Below are 21,311 nucleotides of genomic sequence, written 5' to 3' on the forward strand. Positions count from 1 at the left end.
TTATTTTATTTTATTTTATTTTATTTTATTTTATTTTATTTTATTTTCTGTGAGCCACAGAAGGCAAAATCCATCATTCCCACCTCCCGGTCAGCTGCTCAGCCTTTTCAATTCTTTCTTTCTCAGAGATGACTGCTATACCCATCTCTTCCCAGTAGAGGTGCCAGTGAGAAGAACTGGGCATTAGGGCCCTCGTACTCCAGACTTATGCAAGGCTGAGTTTCAGGAGTACCAAGGAATGTGCTGGATCAGACACCTGGGAGGTGCTTCTCTACATAATTACCACAGTTTTCTAGTAGGAGACCGCCTCAGGCTCTCTGTGGCTCTGCACTGCGGGGCTTCAGGTCTCTTCTATAAAGATTTTGCTTAGTTAAGTAAGGGACAATATGTTTAAGGATAGTTGGTGAAACAAACTTGTGCAAGAGAGTCTACACGCAATGTTGCATTGAAACAACACATGTAGACCAGTGGGAGGTGGTTCCCAGTTGCAGCCTCAGCACTTTTGCAGCGGATCATTTGGTAGGTAGAGGGCTGGATGCAAGCCTGCGGCTGATGATGTCTGATGCTGCAAGTGGAATTCACCAAGAAGGCTGTAGGCTTACACCACAAGGAGTGATTTGTCACTGTGTTATTTTAGGTACGTGCTCATTAAGTTGCAACAAACATCAGGCTGGAGCAAGGTCTGCTGTCTACTCCCGAGTTTGTTGCTTATCCCACCTAAAGAGCTTGTAAAAACACAGCAGGCAATGGAGGAAAGCAGACTTTTGCTTGAATGTAGCTCCAGGAGGTAAGAGCAGCAGTGAAGATAGGGTGGCACAGGCCACGCTAGGTAACAGGGCCTTGGCTAAAAGTCCTTGCTGAGCTCTTCTACAGTGCCCTACTGCTCTTAATAGCATTCAGTTTTCATGGATGTACCTGCTGATGCTGCAAATGAATCTTCATTCCATTACGAAAAGATGCACAAATACCTGTAGTCAAGAGGTTAGTGAACTCGAATCCTTCTTGGTGTTAAAAAAGTTGATGGTCAACTTCTGGCACTGATGGTGCAGTAAGGATGGAACAGATTGAGTTATAAGTTTATCAATTTTAATCAGGTCAGTCTTCACTGCTAATCAAATTATGCCATTTAACTCAGCATTGCTTTGAAAAGTAATTACTCAGTTGTGTCAGTGCATTTCGAGCGGACCAAAAAGAATATGTTAACTAACTCAAATCAACTTTTGCCATAAAGGTAGGACCGAGAAGGATTAAGCAATGCAGAAGTCTTTGCTGGAGAGTTGTACAGCAAAGTACATTTTGTTCCTTTTGTGAAGACTGCATCATTATGTTGTTTGCTGTTACAAAGAGAAGCTGATATACAGAAGACAACACTATTCCAGTTAATATGAAGTGTCGAATTGTGTAGATGAGGAGTGCAAGCACATGAGAACTGCTTGGCTTGGTCTCTTGCGGTTGGGGGCTGCTGAGGTCTGTAAGGCCTCGCATCAGCAACGCAACGCACAACTTCCTCTAAATCGTTTTAAAATAACTTTTAAAAAGCATGTGAAGGGCCGGAATGCCTCCTGCCAATATATCACCGACATGAATTCTGAATTACAGTTGGTTAAAAGGCAGGGTAGCAATTAATTCACGCTTCCTGCGGTACATTCCCAGTGACTTCTGACTGCTCACGTAAGATGGAAAGTGCTTGGGTTCGGTACGTTGCGATGAAAGAGGAACACGATATAAATAACCAGATGACTGGTGTGTGCCAGCGCCTCTTCAACCTGAAAAGTTCCCGATTTGTTTCAGCGCTCACGTGGGCTCTGCCGCACATCCCTTAACGCCGCGACGCTGCCAAAGTCATCGCTCAGATGGCGAGAGGGTAACGATCATTGTCAGGGCAAAGTCTGACAACGCTGTTTCTTCCAAACAATCGGGAGCGCAGATTAGGGTAAGGTTTATTCGTATCTAAATACGAATACGTATCGAAATACGGCTGCGTACCGCTGCGCCGTAGCACCGGGGCCTGCACTTCCCACACTGCGCCTCGGTAGCGGCGGTCAGCGGAGCGCACCGCAAACACCTCCGCGCGAAGGAGCGAGAGACGGGAAACGGCCCGCGCACGGCAGAGGCCGCTCGTACCTCGAGAACTACAACTCCCATGAGGCTCCGCGCGCGGCGCGGGGCACGACGGGAGCCGCGGCTCCCCGAGTAAACGACGGCCGGGGAAGGGCTCGAGGGCGGGCGCGCGTGCGCGGAAGGAGGCGTGCCCGGCGGCTCCCCTCCCCCTCCCTGCTGTGTGTCGGTTTCGGGCGTCCGTCGCCATTTAGCGCAGAGACGGCCCCGAGGTGGCCGCAGCGCCTCCGCTCCCTCCTCCCCGCCGCGGCGCGGGGCGCCACTCGGACTCGCGCGGCCTCCGCTCCCGCTCCCCTGTGTGAGGCGGCGAGCGGCCCCCGGTGAGGAGAGGCGAGGCGAGGCGGCGGGGGGCGGCAGCAGCGGCGGAGGCAGCGGCAGCAGCAGGAGGAGGAGGAGGAGGAGGAGGGTTTCCGGCTTCCCGCGAGGCGGCGGCGGCCGCTTCTACTGCTGAGAGAACGCGGTCCGGCCTCGCGCGGGCGGTGGCTGCCTGGCGGGAGGGGGAGGCCGCTGCCGCCATGGGCGCCACTGCGAGGCGGGGCTGAGCCCCGCGGCCCCTTTCCCTGCCCTCGCGGCGGGTTGAAGGCTCCGGGCCCGCCCGCTGCGAGCGACTGAGCGCGGCGGCTACCGCCTCCGCGGCCTGCCCCCGCTTCGCCGCCCCTTCCCCTCCCCGTGGGCCTTCGCTCCGGGGGTTCCCGGGCCTGCCCCGGCCTTCTCTCGCCCGCCCTTCCCTCCTTTCCCCCCGCCCGGCCCCGCGCCCCGGCTCTCTCGCAGAGCTCCATGTCGGCCCCGCTGCCCGTTGCCCCGCTGCAGGATGGATGCAGACGCTGAGCGGGGAGCCGCCCCGCTGGCCCAGCCTCCCCAGCAGCCGCCTCCCAGCTCCGCCGCCGGGAGCCCTTGGGACCCTCCCGTCTCGCAGCTGCGGCCGCGGCCGGGAGCTCTCCCCGCGCAGTGAGCGGCCTCTCCCCTCGCCTCCCCCCGCCCCGCCTCGCCCCAGCAGCGCTTCCCCGGGCAGCGATGTCGGGGGGAGCAGCGGACGGCGGACCCCCGGCACCCCGTTTCCTGGCTCCCCCGCCGCCGCCCCCCAAGAACGGTTCCAGCTCGGACAGCTCCGTCGGGGAGAAGCTGGGAGCCGCCGAGCACGCGGCCTCTGGGACCGGCGGAGCGAGCGGCGGAGCGGGGAGCGGAGGCCGTAGCGAGGAGTACCGCCGCCGCCGCCACACCATGGACAAGGACAGCCGAGGGGCGGCAGCCACCGAGCACCGCTTCTTCCGCCGGAGCGTGATCTGCGACTCCAACGCCACGGCCTTGGAGCTGCCCAGCCTGCAGCCCGCCGCACCCTCGGCTCCCGTGTCGGGAGGCAGTGCCGCTCCCTTGGTCTCTCCTCCCGAGTGCGTCCGCACCACTTGCATCGCCGTTGGAGCCTCGCAGGCCCCCTCGCTGCTGCAGCAGCCTCCGCCGCCAGTCCCGCTCCCACTGGAAGGGCGCTCTGGCCAGGAGCCCCCTGCCACCAAGGATGCCGCCCCGCTACTGCCCAAAGAGGAGGAGGATGAGGCCGCCGCTCTGCCCCCCACCAGCGCCGCTGGCAGCACGTCGGCTGCCAGCCGGGAGTTCGAGGAGCGGAGGGCGCAGCAGGAGGACATAGAGGAGCTGGAGACCAAGGCGGTGGGCATCTCCCCTGACGGCCGCTTCCTGAAGTTTGACATCGAGATCGGAAGAGGCTCTTTCAAAACTGTATATAAAGGACTGGATACTGATACCACTGTGGAAGTCGCCTGGTGCGAGCTGCAGGTAAAGCAAATAGAGATGGTGAATTAGCAGAGTACAGCCAGGCTCCTAGGTGCTTGGCTGCATGTTTGAGGGTGCTAAAACCCATCCATTCAAGGTCTATGTAGACAGGGAACTGCAGATCTTACTTGGGTCACCCCCTTTGGAGAAAAGTGCAGGCTTTCCTTGGAGTCTGAATTTTTTTTTTCTTTTTATCTTAAGAGAATCTACTACAGTTCTGTTTCTTGTGACATCTTGCATTTTATCACCATCGGAAGATAACCTGGTGGTTTGTAGAAGCACTTGAAATGCAGTTTAGACAGGCCGAGGGAAAAACTCTGTCATAAATTAATGACAGCAGCTTTTCAAGCACCTAAAAACAAATTTTGTCTTAGAACAATATTAAAATGCAGTTTTCACAGATGCTTTGTGTGTTTGTGGCACTGGGTTGTTGTAGGCTTAGAATACACACTAAGTCATTTAGAGCAGCATGCTGAGTTGTGTGAAGCTGTTTTTCATTCTGAGAGCTAGGATTCTTGCTTGGTACAGGTACAAGGATGAAATTAATCACATCCTTTATGAAGCTTTGAAAAGCCTCATGCTTAACCTTTGCAGATGACTGGTGGATAAAACTAAAGTGAGAATAGGGCCACAGTTCTCCCAATCCCGATCTAATGATGTCAGAAACACCCTTAGTTTATGCGAGTCAGAGCTTGTGTAACTGAGAGACAGGTTGCTGTGCAACAGCCTTACAAGAAGTGGGAAGAGCTGGGGTACCAGGAGCAAGTGTCTGATGTAGTATTTGGCTTTCAAAGCCTCAGTGTTAAATTAAAAAGATAGTGCATACTTTTTAGTGTTGTTTCAGTACAGTCTGCAGAGGGATTCATGTACTATGGCTTCATTATTCTGTGTGTTCTGATGCAATTTAGGGCAGACAAAAGAGCATTGGGTCAAAATCCCAGGAGCTTTGGAGGAGGATCAGAGCAGATAGCTCCCTGCAGTACTATAGGGAGACTTTGTTCTCCTCCAAAGCAATTTTTTGTATCTCATCCTTCAACAGTACCTTTGTAGATTATGTTATTGCCCTTGCTCTATGCTTAGTGGCTGTGGAAGTAAGCTTCCAGTTTTCTGAGACCTTTAAGCACGCACCCTTCCTACATGCTGTTCTTCCTGTGGCTGTCTTCTGAGCGTGAATTTTAACTAGTGTTGGGCCCTGCTTGAGCTTTTCATACGCAGTCTGACCTGAGATTAATCCTCTGAAAGGATATGACTTTCTATTTGGAATTTTAATCTTTGTAATTTTGGAGTTCTTTTAAGTTAACCTCTAAAATCTGTTTTAATCTTTACAATGTACTTACTGATCAGAAACTAATGACAGTTTGGCATCAGTCACTTTCCAATAATACCACCTCTGTTGAACTGTCTAAGTCATCTTCCATACTGTGTGAACAAATGGTCCAAAGAAGCACCTTTGAAGCAATGTAATAAAAAAGCTCATTTATGAAGAGTATGTTGCTGAGCTTTCAGCTGTTTGAAGAATTTCATGAGTAGTTTCTAAAATGACAGTGAGACTGCAAATATTGGTTGGGGGAAAATGTTGGATGTTCTCCTTGAGGGCTGCATATACTGAAGGAGTACCTTACAAGTGAAATTATTTGAAAGGCTGTAGCTTCCCTCTCATAAGGAGGCTGCATGCAAAATGATGCTTTTAAAGCATAAGCATAATTTTTGTAGCTTTTAGAAGTATTTCTTGAAGGAGCTACTCTGTATGGTTAAGGATATTGAGATAAGGTCTTGTTTTATTGCGTCTAGAAATAAAAGGAGGAACTTGGGAGCTATTGCTATGATGGCTACATGCTCCTCTTTATCTAGGAAAACATAAATGTTGACAGGACAATGAAATTCTTTATGCGTGTTTTCTGTCAATGTCTGAATTCATGAAATGGTCAAAATTAAAATGTCACCTTAGTTTTCTTGTTTGATGTGTCTTGAAGATTTACTAGTCTTCAAAGCACCCTTATTTTATGGAAATGTGAGTCAATTTCTTCCATGCTATATTATAGCAACCTGAACTAACTTGTGCTTGTTTTTAATTCCCTTGACATATCATAGACGTCCAAGGTGTCCCACCTCTCCAGAGTCTTCTGTAGTTCCACTGTAGTGCTGCCAGAATGAGACCGTGCAGGTTCAGTTGTTCATCTCTGCGCTTGTCCAGAGCTGATGAAGATGTATCACAACTCTTTGGAATTACTTTCTCTTGGACTTTTCTAGCATGCTTTCACTGCTTCAGTTTCTTAACGTTCTGCTTGGAAGAAAGGAATATGCTGGCTGCTTTCAGTTCAGCTGAATTAATGTTTAAATGTTGGAGCAAATGTCGTAGCAGGAATTGTGTGAATCAAAGACAGTGTGGAGGAATGTGTAATAGTTGCATTGTCCATCATTGTGAAGTCACTCTGCCAGAGACTGTCTAATTTTTATGTCTTCTGTAGAGACAAAAGGGTGACTCTGGGAATATCAGTTTCTTCTCAAGAGGAGTGTAGTTGCTGTTTTATCCAATACGGCTCGGGTTCCCGTGGTGCTGATGATTCCTTGGAATGTGGTGTTCAGTATCCTTAGGAAGGCTTTCCTACAGCATTGTAATTCCTTACGCTTGATGTGCGGAATTGTGGTGGAAATAGGAGAAAGTCATGATGTTCTGTGGATAACTTACTGCTGTGAGAACCTCCAACAGAAGAGGTCCTGGCCCAGACTTCTTTAGTTTTCTTAATCTGAAGATGATGGAAAGGTGTAATTAGAAGGAATTGAGTATTTCGAGGTTATTGATGGATAGCTAACAAAAGTCTGAGGAGGGCATGGCTGATAGACAATCCTAGCTTAACTTGCTCCTACAAACAGGCTACGAACTGTAACTGAACCTAGTTTAAATATTGGATGCAGGTATTTAAATGTGAAATACCTGCCCTTCTGGGAGCACAGGGGAGCTAGGAAGAGCTCAGCAGCAACTGCTTAGAGCCACTGCTCAGCTTCACTTACTGCAAGGACATTGTTCAATGGTAACTTTTGAATACTTTTATTCTCATTGTGTAGGTTCATCTTGGCTCTAGTTATTCTGAGTCAAGTGTGCCTCCTACTGTTGCCATAAGCACATCTCATAAATTTAGTGAAGTAGTAGTTAGGGTTACTGCTTTAATGATATTGAAGTAGTTAGAAGTTAGCAGGAGTGGTTACTGCTGCTGTTTGCTATTGTAATTTAAAATGTCTCTTCCTGTACAACCGTGTTACTGTTGAGACTTTTGTAAGTAACATTGGAGTGATGAGTCTTTTGTCACCTCTTTGTACAGCTCAGGTAACTTTGTGGCAATAATGTGACACCTCTTCCTGTTAGGCCTCTTACATCTGATAAAGTTAATGCCAAAGGTAGTAAGAGTCACATAGTTGATTATGAAAGCTAAACCTTGGTGATGATGTGTCACCCTCTGAGTCCTTGTTTCAGTTTGAGTCAGTTTTAAACAAGATGCTTGTTAACCTCTGGTCTACTGAACAGCAGGCTGGTGCAGTCTACACAAAATTCTGCGTGGAATTATTGCTATGGATTCTGTTGTTCAAATAAGTAACTTTTGAAGTACGGAAGGACGATTGAGCTGTTTTGAGCTGTGTATTTGTTGAGGATTTGGAGGCCTACCTTCTTTCTTTTTTTTTTTTTTTTTTTTTTTTTACAGTTTCTAAATCATTCTTCCTTTAACTACGATGATATTTACGTTAGCTGAAAACGCTTTGCTAGTAAACCGCAAGCATGGGGGAACTGTATACCACAAGCCTAGTATGTGCTGTATCAGTCCTTTACCTTCTATTTCCTTTCCAGAAAGGACAGGGCAGTCAGTTGTCAGTTACAGTTCATGAACACATCTTGCTGATGTGTCACTGCCTTTCTTACTCTACTCTCAGTGCAGTGCTGGTGTTACTGCTGTGTACAGTGTGTGAGCTGCTGAGGGAGAAGGAGGCTGGGTGCTGTCTCCTAAGCAAGACAAAGCTTCTGAAGTTAAGCTGTGAGTTTAAAAGGCAAGCTGTGCAAGAACATGCTGTGCTAGTTACTACTTGGAAGGGGGGCTGAATGCAAACTTGGTTACCTCAAGTTATGACTCCTGTAGGTAATCCAGGGTAGGTTACATAAAAGTGCTTCAGTTGTAGACCGTAAATTATACATCTAGTGTATGAGATGCTGCAGCTTGCCCATGGAGTTTTCCATAGTAGCTATGAAAAGCAGTTGAAAGCAAACAATAGGTGAATGTCAGCTATGGGATTCCGTAGTGCAGTGAAATGATAATGCATCTGGTCGTCAGTGTTTTTTTTTTTTTTTTTTTAGAGGACATAGTGATAAGCTGAATAGTATTTCCATGGGTCAGATTTCTATTTTTTACTGTAAAAGTTATCTGAGCAACTTCCTGTCTTCTGAGTTTTCAGTTGGGAGGTACGTCTTCGCCTTTATTGACGCTTCAGTTTTAATTCTACCTGTTTTTATATCTTAGCTGAAACTCAATTTAATACTGACCTTTAGTTGCACAGACAACAGTGGGATGTAGCTTCTGTGCTCTGGGGGTTATGTTCTGCTGCAGGCACATCACAATCATCAGCCTACTGAAGCCAAAGTACAACTCTTAAAAATCTTTTAGCTTTCTGTACTAGCTGAGCTGGGAATGTTTCAGAAGTTGCTTGTTCAACTCTGACAACCAAAAAAGGTCTTGTATCACATAGCTGTGGCATCCTGTAGTCTTCTTTTTTTTTTTCTTTTTTTTTTTTTTAAAAAAAAAAAAAGCTGTTTGCATTTTGCTCGCTGAGAGACTTGACTGTGGAGATACTGGCGATGATGTGCAATCTCCTTATATCCACATGTTTTAATGTGGAATGGAAAACCAGATGAAACCCCTTACGTGCAGCAAGAGGAAGCTGAGGGGTATGGACTTAGAATTTGCCTGACTGTTAACATGCTACTGGAAAACCATTATATTCTGCTAGTTCAGGGGAATGTTCAGTCACATCCTGAAATAAATATAGACTCTTAATTGTAACTGTGCTTTAAATTCTGCATATTTTTTTAAGGCTGTTGCAGTTCTAGATCCAAATTGAATCTAATTCATTGTGGTGGCGCCCATTGTCTACCTTGTACTTCTGATCAGTGTTTAAAATAATAGTCTGTGAGCATAACTGTGTTATTACAACAGCTGTGATGTCAGTATGTGTCTCCATCTTATTACTTGTCCTGGTAGGTTCAAGGTTATAGCAAATCCTCATAAATGAAGGTATATAACAGTGTCTGTTATTGGGTCTTCATTGGCTTTCTATCTGTTCTGAACTCTACAAAGTCCAAAATACTGAAGACCAACAGGTGTAAATCCGTAATTGTATGACACCTTCAGATCATGCTGGACCTCTTTAAGTGTGCTCATATATGGAGCTTGACATTTTTGGAGCCAAGTCTAGGCTTACTTTTAGTTGCTTTTCTATATCGTGGCACAACACTGGTTACCAGTTACTGGTACTTACTGGCTTCAAGTCTCAGGTTTGAGAACTCCATGGCTGAAGAACAAAACCTAGCCATACTCCTGAGTGTTAGTGCTGTAATTGATACAATTGACAACTTGATAAATGACATGGGAAAAGAGCCAGACTAATTACCTGCAGAAGTATAAACAGTGGTCTGACTCCTTCAGACTTTTACAGAGGTGACTCTGAAACAGAGAGGGGATCTTTAAAGTACATTCTGGAGTTGCAGCTGTTAGGAGACCTCTACTTGGGAAAATAATCTTACCTCAAAGGGATGTCAGGTCTAGGGATGGCTGTGGCTCACTTTATAACTGGCTGCTTGTGAGACAGTAAATATAACGAGATGAGTACGTTTTGAAGATGCAGTGTTTCTTATGGAAATAAATATGTTAGTTCAGGTGGGTTGGAGAACTGAAGAATCAAATCTCTTAAATTAGATTTGTTTTGGGTTTCTGTGGCTTAAAATAAAAACTCTTAGCTCTGTAACTAAATTTTTGAGGGCAAACGGGAAAACATCTTTCTTTAGAAGGGAACCTGGTAAAAGTCTCTGGAGACATCCTGTGCAGGGTCCGTATAGAGCTGTCTACCAGGGTAATACGTATAACAGCAAGAGATCTGTGGTTGTCTGTATGCAGTGCTTGGTGTAGTGTAGTTTCAGTGCCTTTGGGTTAGTAACTTCCCTCAAGGCCACGTTGTCCTCTTCCTTAATTTTTTTGTGTTTAATTTCATGCCAGCAGCTTGTTAAACAGCACATTTTCACTGTGTACAGAGAACCCAGGTTCTCCATACAGTATGCGACAAAGTCTGTGCTAAGCAGTGGCGGCCTTGGTGCTTCCTGTCATGAATGTCTTCAGAAACTTTCACTTCCCGTCAAGTCCAGCAACTTCTTTTTGAGATCTCTAACTGCCTCTCCCAGATTACAGTTAGGTTGAATGAAAAGCTGAGTATTTTTCCGTGCCGGCCTTCAGGTTCATGTTTTCAAGCTTGTCTTGATCTTGAGAGCTGGGAACTTCTGAAAAAATACAAATGCAGGCATAATGGCTGTAATGTTTGGGCTTTAGGAGAAATACTGAATGCCATGCAAGTTTGCAGCTGGGCATAAGAGTTTCTCTTGGCAGAGCGTGTGTTTTGTAATAGCAGATGGTACCAAGTTGCTATTTTTGACTCTTAAACTTTAAATATTGATTCCACGGTTTTAGCTTGATCATGTGCCTGTACAATGACTGGAAGAACATTCTCCCTGTGTACTTGATGCACAATTTCTATTATATTTCTATTGCAGCAATTGTAGTGCAAAAAAAAGAAAAAAAAAAAAAGTCGAGGGCTTTTGTTTAAATTGAGACATGGACAAGCCTTCAAATATACTGTTAAAATTCTTCTCCTGACCAGTGGGACCCAACTTCTTGTATGGACCTTAAAAGTGCTGTTATGGAGGTTCTCTGTAGTCCCTAGGATTTTCTTCAAGCTCCTTTTGGGATAATATCAACTCTGTACTGAACTTAAACAATATTTGAATGTTCATGGATGATGTTCTACAGATATCCTTCTTCCTACCTTCTATCCAACTTCCTCAATGCATGTAGAAATTGTTGAAGATTTGGTAATTTAGAACCTACATTTTTTTTAATGCATGGTTTTCTTACCCTCAGTGTTCCCTTTGGGAGAGCCCGAGTAGGCGAAGGGGTGACTAGGATTGAATCCATGGCATCAGGCAATAAGCTCTTGTGGTCATCTTTGAAAAATGGAGCTTACATGCTTCTGGTTTATGGCTTCAACCTGCAGATTACTCCTTAATTCCTATTTGTGAAGGGTAAATGTTGTGTTAGTAATGTTCTGTGCTATGTGATGCTATCCTCTTAGTCCAAAAGGAGATTCTTGCAGCAAGATCATTACAGATACTGCTAAATGTTTTTTTTCTAATGATCTAGAGTAGAATGGGATGTGATACAGTGACCAGGAGAACTCGGACTCGGTTCTCAGATGCACTTCTGAACTTATCTCACTCATCACTTTCCTGTGATGTGCACTGTACTTATTTAGATAAAGCGCTTCCAGGTTTGCCTGAGTAATTCCCAGCAGTAGTGTTTTACTTCGCCTGAATCCCAGGCAACTTAACATACTTATTTTTTTGGCAAAGGATGTTTCAACATGCTAAAAAATACATTTGTGTTGGTATTTTCTTTGTCTTCCAGAAGCTGTTTAAGTATTAATGTCCACCTAAAGCAATAAGTGCTCTTCACAAGCCTAATGCATCGTAAATCACTCAGACAGAGTAACTTAATCACCTTCTGATTTATTGTTTTGGGCCTAAATAGAATCTTTGGGACTGCTACCTCCTTGCTTATTCAGAGCTTAGAAATCTTCCAAAAAGTTTGTACGTGCTTGATGGCCACCTATTCTGTAGGTGAAATATTTGTGAGCTGTTATGTGCTAAGTCAATGACTCTGGGCATAGTTCTTTGCCCAGATCAGTATATTTTAATGTAGGGATGCCGTTTCTTTTTGTAGTCAGTGTAACCAAGAATGTGGGACTGAAATCACCTAATCTATTGGTAGTATTCTGGGCAGCAGTTCTCTGATGTATCTGTTTTCTGGACAAGGTTGTTACGGTGGTTTTGTCTTCTTATTTCTGCAGCTGTTGGCAGGATTTCCCCCAGTATCTTACTGGTAAGATTAAAACAAAGGGGGAAGCCTTTGGGGATGTGGATGCTGTGTTTTGAGCCATATTCCAGAACAGTTTGGATCTTGTTACCTCTTATTTATTATGTCTATTATTATTATTATAGTGTCATGAATAGAAACTTTGGTATGGCTAGTTAGCGCACCTCTTACTTGGTTTTTAGGACAGTGTTAAAAACAAACCCTGTTAGGCTCCTTGTATGAGGGAGAAGCTTCGTTCTTTCTGTTGAGCTGTCCTGGATCATTTATTTCATCTGAATGGTTTCAACCATTCCTGACTCTGTGGCGTCAGTGAAGGCAGTGAGTTCTGATGGCAGATTTGGAGCTACTAAGAGAAAGTAAGCAACCACAAATGGGAGAGCTCATTGAAGCTATGGTTCAATGTCATTTTTTAACCGCCATTTGGAACGAAAAAAAGAATAGGAATACTGATCTCTAATGTGATTTGGGTCAACTTGAAAGAGCTATGTAGGAGTTCTTGGCTAAACTGGAGGTCGTACAAAGTGATACTAGCAATTAGGTACGTTTTAACTGGTTTTGGCTGTTTGATACAGTCTCATGATGGTTCAAGTCTGTCCAACTGCTGGTGTTACCCAGTTTTCTTGGATATTTTCTTATAGAGTGCCATGTGACCTGTTTCTGCTTTACTGACTCTTGCTGGCAAGTTTATGACCCCAATATGAATGTATTTTGACTGCTATGGAAACAGCTTCTATCCTGGCAAAGGTTAATGACATACAAACAATATAACCCACAAATATTTCTATTAAAAGCTTTAGCAATCCAGGCTGATTATCTGAAGGATCTGCAAATCTGTATGCACTTATGTAATATGCATCTGTTAATGGCAATTTTTGAACTGTTAGCAGGTTTTGCTGAGATGTTGCAAAATGTTATCACGTCTGTTTTTAAAATCTGCTCCTTTATCTTACTCTTACAGATATTTTCCAACACTAAGCTATTTTTGATTTCAGTCTGTCTTTATTCAGCTGCTTAAGCTATACTTTCATTCAGATAATGTAAGTTGTGTATTTCAAGTTGTGTGTAAAAAAAAAAAAAAAAAAAAAAGGCAAAAGATGATAACTTGATGTGCTCTGTTATGCTGTAACTGCTTTGGACTCAGAGCCTTTGAGTTTAATAAAAGTAATGGTAAGGAAAACTAAGTTTTAGAGAAGAATTTTGGAGTTCTTGAAAAACAGTCTATTTAGGCAAGTGTCTTAGAGTAAGGAATATTGTCTGAAAGGATTGAATTATTTTTGTAATATCTGTGGGTGTAGACCAGTAGAGACGGTATGTAGAATGTTCTTTGAGGGCATCATCTTAATTTGCATTTGCCCTGGTTTGGGGCCTAGTGAGTTGTTATGTTTGCCAGGAGCAGTGTGCTGAAAATGGAGAAACTGTAGAAATGTGTGATACAGGAAGACTCAAAGTTCACTGTTTGCATGGTTCTTCTGTGGTTTCCGTACTTCCTTTGCATGCAGCTAGAGCTTCTTGACTGCAGATAGGCAGCATGCATTTCAGATTGTCTGCAAAGGGGGGGAAAAACAAAAACAAAGAAAACCCTACGCATGGCACTTGAATTTGATGTTTGTTGCCTGTTGGTGGCAACCATGAATCACTACAGGCGATGGCATGATTTCTCACGCTCTTCTCATTATACGAGCCTAATTAAGAGGTTCAGTATTTTGGGGATCACAGAGAAAGGAGGGGTAAGAAAGCGAAGAGGCTCTGAGTTATTGCTGAAGGCTTAAATGCTACAGTACATTAATAGGCTGCACATGCACAGTGTATACCCCAAGATCTGCCTATAAATAGTCAGATATTCCTCTAGGAAAACATGTTTTATTTTCCTACATTCTTCTTCGGTTTTGTAGACTACATGCTTGGATCTTCTGAATTTTAGGTTGCTGATAAACTGGTTCAAAAGAATCTGTAGGAACTGTGCTAGCCCTTTCTTAGATGGATGCCAACACAAGTGATAACAGTAGTTGTCTCAGAAGGGTGAAGCAAGGAAATGGTCCAGCTGCTTTTGATTACGATGGGGTAAACAGAGAGAGTTTGCCCCAATCCATTCTGTGAGAGCAGCTAGCTGTACTTTGAACATCACCGAAATACCTCCAAGTTCTTCTTGTGGTAGCCTCCATTATTTACTCCATTATTCCATTGCTGCAAGTTGCCGTTCTGCACACCAAATTGTCTAACTGAAGGTTTGCTTCGCTAAACTTCTGTAGTGGTTTGACCTTTGTCAAAAAAACAGTTGTGGCTTCCAATGTGGCGGCTTTTAAGATGGTTTTGAATTCAGAAATAATGCTTGCATTCTGTGATTTTACTTTTGTATCGCATCCAAAAGCATATGTTGCTCGAATTCTGATCCTTAACTCTTTTTGCAGCAACCCACGTGATTTGGTAAACTTATAAAATTTGAAGGGGTGCAACTACTCCATGTAAAATCATTGATAATTACTAGCTAATGGCACAACTGATATGCACATTAACAAGAGCGTGGGTGAGTGCAGCTAGAAGTTGCAGACTGTAAGCATAGTGATGTTTTAAGTATGTTTTGTCACTTCAGGAGTATGAAATCTGAGGAAGTTGGCACTGGAATTTAGAATGGAAAGAATGAGTTAGTTGACGATATACAAAAGTATTTTCCATTTGACTTTTCTCCTTATCTTCTCTGGCAATATTATGCACGGAAATGGCTTCTTTTTTTCTTGTTCCTGTGTGTAGGAATGGTAATTGTTCTTGCTGCTTACCTGTTCAGGAAGTATTCTTATTCCCCTCTCCTACCTCTCCACCCTCCAAACAAAACACGGTATCAGTCATTGCCAATGACACTTTTGCTCTGTTTCCTAGCTTCAGCTTTCCTGCATTGTCCTGTGATCCCTGGATAAGCCATCTGGCAAAACATGGTTTGTTTTTTTTTTTTTTTAATTTCCTTTGCACTCTGGGATGAAGTGAATTTTGTACCTGTCTGTGTTTGGGCTACTACATATATACTTTATATTGCATATAAAAGAATGATGAGCAGAATTGAATCCTGCACCTAAATTTCGACTGCTGGAGTTGCCTTCTTCCAAATGTAGACTTTTCCAGCTGGTAAATCAGTCTTGTCCATGGAAATGTGCTTATGATTCTCTTGGGCATTTGCCTTCCACTCTTGCCTTCTCCCTTCTCAAGCCAAATCTCTTTCCAGGAAGGGGGGAAAAAAAGTCCATGCACTAGATCGAGCTTCAGCTGGATAGGGTGTCTTATTTCAGATGCACTTTCTGCTCCTTCTCAGATGACCAAAACATAAGCGACAGCTGAGTTGTCTGTTTGTGTTGTGGGTCAAGGGCAGTCCAGCTCAGCAGTTTCCCTTTCCTCTTCCCCAAGTTTTGTTTGGAAGTGGCAGTTCTATATAGTCATCCTTCTGTCATGAAGACCAGATGGAAATACGTCAGTTGTTTCGTGTATAAATACTCAGTCCAACAGCTGTGAGTTTATCAGGAGTCATGGAGATCAAATTTGGTGACCAAACTGTAAGTTTAGAGGTCTGTAAGCATTACTCCAACTTGAAATAAATAAAGCTTAACTGTGAATCTCATAGGAACAATTTTAGCACTAGACTCACTAAAAGGAGACGTGAACTTGAACCATCTGAGTGAATTTCTTTTTCAGACAGAGTTGAAAACTTTTTCTCAAGTATTATATAAGTCCTTGTATAGTAATGATTTCAGCCACTGATGCTGGGTTTAGGAAGTGCACCAGCAAAAGTAGTTAAAAGAATTTCTGTGAAATCTAAGTGTCTCCTTTCCTTTAGTATTGTTGTTAGTTTAAAACATCCAGTCTCTGGTTCTGTGCTCTTGTCTGTTATTTTCATGCTGTGTTTTGGTCTGGATGTCCAGCAAAAACTGAGATACTTGATGTGGTCCCAGCTAACAATGAATCAAGTGTAACAAGATTCGTAATAAATCTAGTGGATGCTGATAATTAAGGGAGGTTAACTTGACTTTGCAAATTGTAAAGAGTTTTTACTGCCATCCATGTGTGAATGAACCTTGATTTATTTCAGTAATATTGAGAAAGGGGAGATGGAAGCCTGCCAACGGCCATTGGCTGTGTGGCTGCAAAATGCAGTGTGTTGCATGGGCTACTGAGCACAATGTGAAACAAAGTGCCATGGAAAAAAAAACCAACAAAACAATTTGAGTGCTAAGTACATGGCTGAAAAAAGCGCTTTAATAGGAGAATAGGCATAATCATTAACTGAAAATAGCTTCTCTGCTGCAAATTTCTGTAAATCGAGATTGTAGCTCTTTAGTCAAGGCTGCAGTGTATATGAATGGAACTGAATTAGAAACAAAACTTTGCAATAACTACGGGTTTATACTAAGAAACATGGAAAGCAACCGTTTATTAGTTGAATTACTTGCTGCTCAAGCCTTCAGAGGAATTACTCAGTGCTTCGGAGAGATGCTTAAGGAATTCTGAAATTTCTATGGTTAATACTTTTGTAAAATGGAAAGATAAATATCAGTGACCCTGCTGTTAGCTCCTGGTGGTTGTTTGCAGGCCTCAAAAACAAACAATAAACACAACAGAAGACAACAATACTCCAAGACAACCCCAACCAGACCAAACCAATCCAAAATGTTGTTGAGTTGCTTTGTCTGTGTAGTTCTATTGCATTAATGGTGTGTTTTCAGGAGCAGTTTTCTGATGGCTTGTGGAACTCAATAATGCAGTGTCTGTGTGATGGGAGCTCTTGAAGCCAGTAGGAAGTGTCTTCTGCAGCACTAAAGATTTGGGGATCAAACAGAGCTTGGGAGGCCAAAGCTGTTCTACGCTCCTTTAATGAGTGTTTTGGCCTTTGAGTTGGAATTGTTCATCAGTAAAAACCTGTGTTGTTGAATCTACGTGGCTGGTGTTGCTGATAGAAACAGTGTTTTTTTGCTGTCACACTGATGGCGTTTATGGGCATACTAAAAGATGGTTATATGAAAAGATGTGAGCAACTTCCGTAAGCTTCATAATCATGAATGGACTTTAGTTCATGCTGTTTTCTGTATTTGTATAAGTTAAGATTTCTGGGATAAGGAATTCTGATAAGTGTGTGTTTTTTCAGCAGTGTATGATCTTTTTGCTTTGTTGTCGAAGAACAAGAAATCCTTTGACTCGAACCTCATCTGAGCAGCCATCTTCTAGTGCCAGGTTTACAGTTTGAGCATCTGGGAACCATCAATGCATGCTATGGAGATAGCAAGGATAGCTGTTAGCCTTGTCTGGCTCTCTGGCTTTTGAACAGAGGTTGCAAAAGAGAAGTAGTTAGGGGGAGTTCTTTAGATGGAGTGACACGAAGAGACTGTGCGTACTTGTGCAGCCCCTCTTGGTGTTGCTGACAGGACTCCCACCACAACAATTTAGTGTTGAATATTCAGAGCAAGACTTGGTGACTATTCCAAAAATGGTAGTTGAAAGAATAAGTAAGCTGTGTGTAGTTGAAACTGTATTACCATCAGCTTGCATAGAGTGCAAATCAATGCTTATTTTGCTGCTTCTAAAAATATGAAAGCTGTTTAATTGTCTTTGTGTTTACGATGAGCTGGATTCCTGCAGTAAAGCCTCTGATCTTAGTCTAGGGACCACGCATATCTCATTGCACATGAGCCCTGTCCTCGTCAGTCATTGGAAATACTCTTGAAATATTGTTTTTCTAATGCTGTAAAACTGTTTGGTTTTAACCCAGGCTGTAGCGAAATGAAAAGTGTCTCTGTGTGAGAGCCCAGAACTGAGAAACCAGTTGCATATACTTGCTGTAATATTCTATTAGTGCAGTGCGTGTGATGCGTGTGCTTAACATGAATGTCAATCAGGTCTTTTTTCGTCTAACAGCATGAATGCAGCTCACTCATCCAGTTTTAGAAGCTGCTACTTGAACTCCTTGGTTACTGCACTTTTTTGGACTGCAAAAAGCAGTCAAGCAGATTTGAGAAGTGAGCGGTGTAGCAAAAATGCCTATAACTTTCGTGGAGTTTGGATTTGGAATGGTCTGTAATTTTGCAAGCTGACTTTAGAAGAAACATGTTGCTAATGTTTTATATTTATGTAATGGTTGTTAGCTGTTCAATTTTTATTACCAGCTCGTGGGCATGATACATTGGTAAGCACCACTTTGGTAAGATCATGCTTCCGTTTGCCCGACTGGTGTACCTTAACCATGTGGGCTCTGAATTTTCAAGCTGAGTCTCTTGTTTCAAGCTTAGTTGTTTAAGAAGCTTTGGACAAGGTGGTGGAAATACTGCTCTTTTACTTCCATTTCTTTCTTAAGCTTTGGTAGTTCAGAATGGCTGAGCAGAGTCCTAAAAGCAGTCCTAAAAACACGTGAGTTGCCTTTTTGCTGAGACTGGAACCCCTGTCTTTATTCAAACTCTGAAGCCTTGATCCGTGTCTACATGGGGAGTACATGTTAGTGTCCGTATGATGCCTTCTGAAAGAGTTTCACTTACATAATGCAAAGTGAGGTGGTAAAACAGAATTATTTTTGTGTAGCATGTGCAAGTCAAACTCTCAGTATGGGAAATGCAGTATAGAAGGCTATAGAACATAGTTCCTATGTTTGTATTGCAGATGTTTAAGCTATTAAAGTTTGATATAGTCAGAAAAGGCATTCTCCATCAGTGCGTCAGTTTCTCTGAGGAATAAGGACTGAATTTCTCAAGAAGAAAATCTTTTAAGGAACAGCAGCCTCTATTTCTGCAGAAGCAGCAGTCTTTGCAGCTATTAGCTGTAGTGTTTAAATGATAGAGACCTCGCTTTGGTTCTGGTGTGTTGTCACAGATGTCTGCATCAGACCTTCTACAAGATACTGCTCAAGTAGCTTTAATTATAGCAAATTCAAATCTTGCCAAGTCATTTTCTTAGTAGTTCTAAAGCAGATGCTCAAAATCCATCTGCTTTCCCACAAGCTTGAGAGAATGATGTTATTGGATAAGATGGAATATCTGTTTTTAAAATAAATTCAGTGGTTAGAATTTTTATCCTTTTCGGTTGAATGTATTTGTAAAATTAGCAAGTTTGTTTGCAGCTGAGCCTTTTGAATACCTTTTGAATCTTTCAAATTAAACTGAAATAGATGATTCAGGTTTTAATTGAAATAGAGCTGCTAGCAAGCAGTGCTTCTGTATAAGCTGCAGATTTGTAGAGATGTTCTGATTTCTCTGTAGTGACAGCCATTGTGATTGCGCAGAGGAAAAATAGTCTAAAAAATGTATGTAAATGAGACAAGTGCAAGAAATCTAAACAGTCTAAACATAGCTGTAATAACAACTTGACTGCTTTTAATTTTGTTCTAGTGTTTAGAATCTAGCACACTGTATAGAAATTCCTTTTTAATTAGCTCAGAGTCAGGTCTGTGCTACGTCTAATGCTGTTTGACTCTCTTGGGAAGTGGATTCTGAAAGGTGCTTTGAGAGGAAGGGTTGGCAGGAGCCTGTGGTAGGAAAGCACGGTTGTTATCCCTTGAATTAGCTGGAAAGTGGTCCCTTCCATCTCTTACATAATTCTGGGTGTTTGCAGACATGGTCTCTTCTGCTTTCTTCAGCTTCCATCATATCCTTACAATACCATCTTGTTACAGTTTTTGGCAAGAACATGAATTTTGGAGAAAAGCCTCCTATTTTTACAAAGCTGATTGCTTCCAGTAAGTTTCTTGGGAAGTCCTTATTTAGGTACGTGTTGTGAAATCAGTTAAGAGAAGAAGAGTCCATTGTGGCACAAATTTCAGTTTCTAGCTTACAGCCTTATGTGTGTGACAAACTCTGAAATGGAGTCGCTTGGACTGAGTCAGCAATTCAGTATGTTGAAAGTGCTCGGGCTCTCAGTTCGGTTTGCGTACTGCATGTTGATTTGCTCTGCAGATGGAGATCCGAACAGATTGGTTATGCAGACCTTCAGCTGAAGATGAGGGTGGACTGGGTCTGTCTGAGAAAGCATAGTTGGAAATGGCAAGTTGTGAGAAAATTTTAGATTCAACATGTGTTGGAAGCAAAGAGATTAAAATAGCATCAAAAAGCAAGCAGCCTCTGCAGCCAAAGTGCTCAGGGCGAGAGCTAGCAGGGGTGGAACTGCAGTTCTTTGTTTGCAATGCAGTCTGGATTTTATTACTTGCAAAGTGAAATCACAAGAGGCAGTATCTGTTTCTGGTGGATAGATATGTTGCAACTAATCTGGAAGAAGCCTGATCATTGATTTTTTTTTTTTCAGCCCGCTAAATAGCTTTGAAGGTAGGACTGTAACTCCTGAGGTTGTGATTAATCTGCCCAGCTCCTGCTTGTTGGGCAGCCTCTTGGTCTTGTTCCCCTTTCACAGTTGCCAGCTGTTAAATATTGATGCTGGTGCAGTTACCATAAACTCAGAGTTGTAAAACTTGCTACTCTATACTCTGATATTGTTATTGAAATCTATTTCCAGTATTAGAGGTGCTGCAGCAGCAGGTGCTTATGCTGGGCCCTTGTGTGTTGTTTATAAGAGAAAACTAGAAGCAAATAAAGTACTTATCCTTCCCATGTTCCCCTTGTGTAAGAATTCAGTTTTGTGGCCCAAGCTAAGAAAAAGATGCTCAGACTGCCTCCTGCTTTGTTGGAAGAAATGGGAATCACAGATTCTGTGGAATGGTGTGGTTCACTTCCCCTTAGCTGTGGATACTGATAGGGTTGTCACTAGTTGTCCCCTGCAGGAGCAGTCATTGGTGGCAGCTAGTTTCCTGCTTTTTCTGGGGCTGTTCATAAGCAAGTTTAAGGAAAGGACGTGGAAATGCTAAGAGGACTTCTAGAAGGATCTCCAGCTTGCTTTTCTTCTTATAGATAATGGTCCTGATTAGAAACCAGTTTTCTTCAGGGCATCTCCTTGTCTTTTTTCTTTTAATCATTACGAAGTGTTACCTAGGGCACTGAAACTTGAAGTTCCAAACAGAGGAATGCTATGGTGGCAATGAGACAACTCTCTTAAGAATTTTCTGACGTTTCGAGGGGGTAAAACTATAATGCCACTTCCACCTTTTGGTCCCTCTGACTTAGGGGGTTATTCTGGGATGTTGCCTATGGTGATGTAATAAGGGAAGGAATTGAATTTAAACAGAAATATGGGATGCCTCAAATCCTCTTGCCCTCTCTTACCACGAGTGGTACTGCCACTGAAGCAATGGATGCTGTATTGGAATACTTGTGCAGC

The 21,311-nt window shown here is 43.2% G+C and overlaps 1 protein-coding gene across 5 annotated transcripts in view; it reads left to right on the forward strand.

The window, feature by feature from the left end:
• Positions 1 to 3,117: 3,117 nt before the first annotated feature.
• WNK1 (WNK lysine deficient protein kinase 1) overlaps positions 3,118 to 21,311 on the forward strand; it is a 99,022-nt gene continuing 80,828 nt past the window's right edge. For all 5 annotated transcript variants that reach the window (XM_042837623.1, XM_042837619.1, XM_042837620.1 and 2 more), the window contains exon 1: positions 3,118 to 3,906. In XM_042837623.1, coding sequence (XP_042693557.1) covers positions 3,133 to 3,906 — 774 coding nt within the window. In that variant the 5' untranslated portion in view covers positions 3,118 to 3,132. The remainder of the gene's footprint in view (positions 3,907 to 21,311) is intronic.

Source organism: Centrocercus urophasianus, unplaced genomic scaffold (assembly GCF_019232065.1).
Source record: "Centrocercus urophasianus isolate 14NV4802_14NV808 unplaced genomic scaffold, USGS_Curo_1.0 seq_73, whole genome shotgun sequence".
NCBI classification, from domain to species: Eukaryota; Metazoa; Chordata; class Aves; order Galliformes; family Phasianidae; genus Centrocercus; species Centrocercus urophasianus.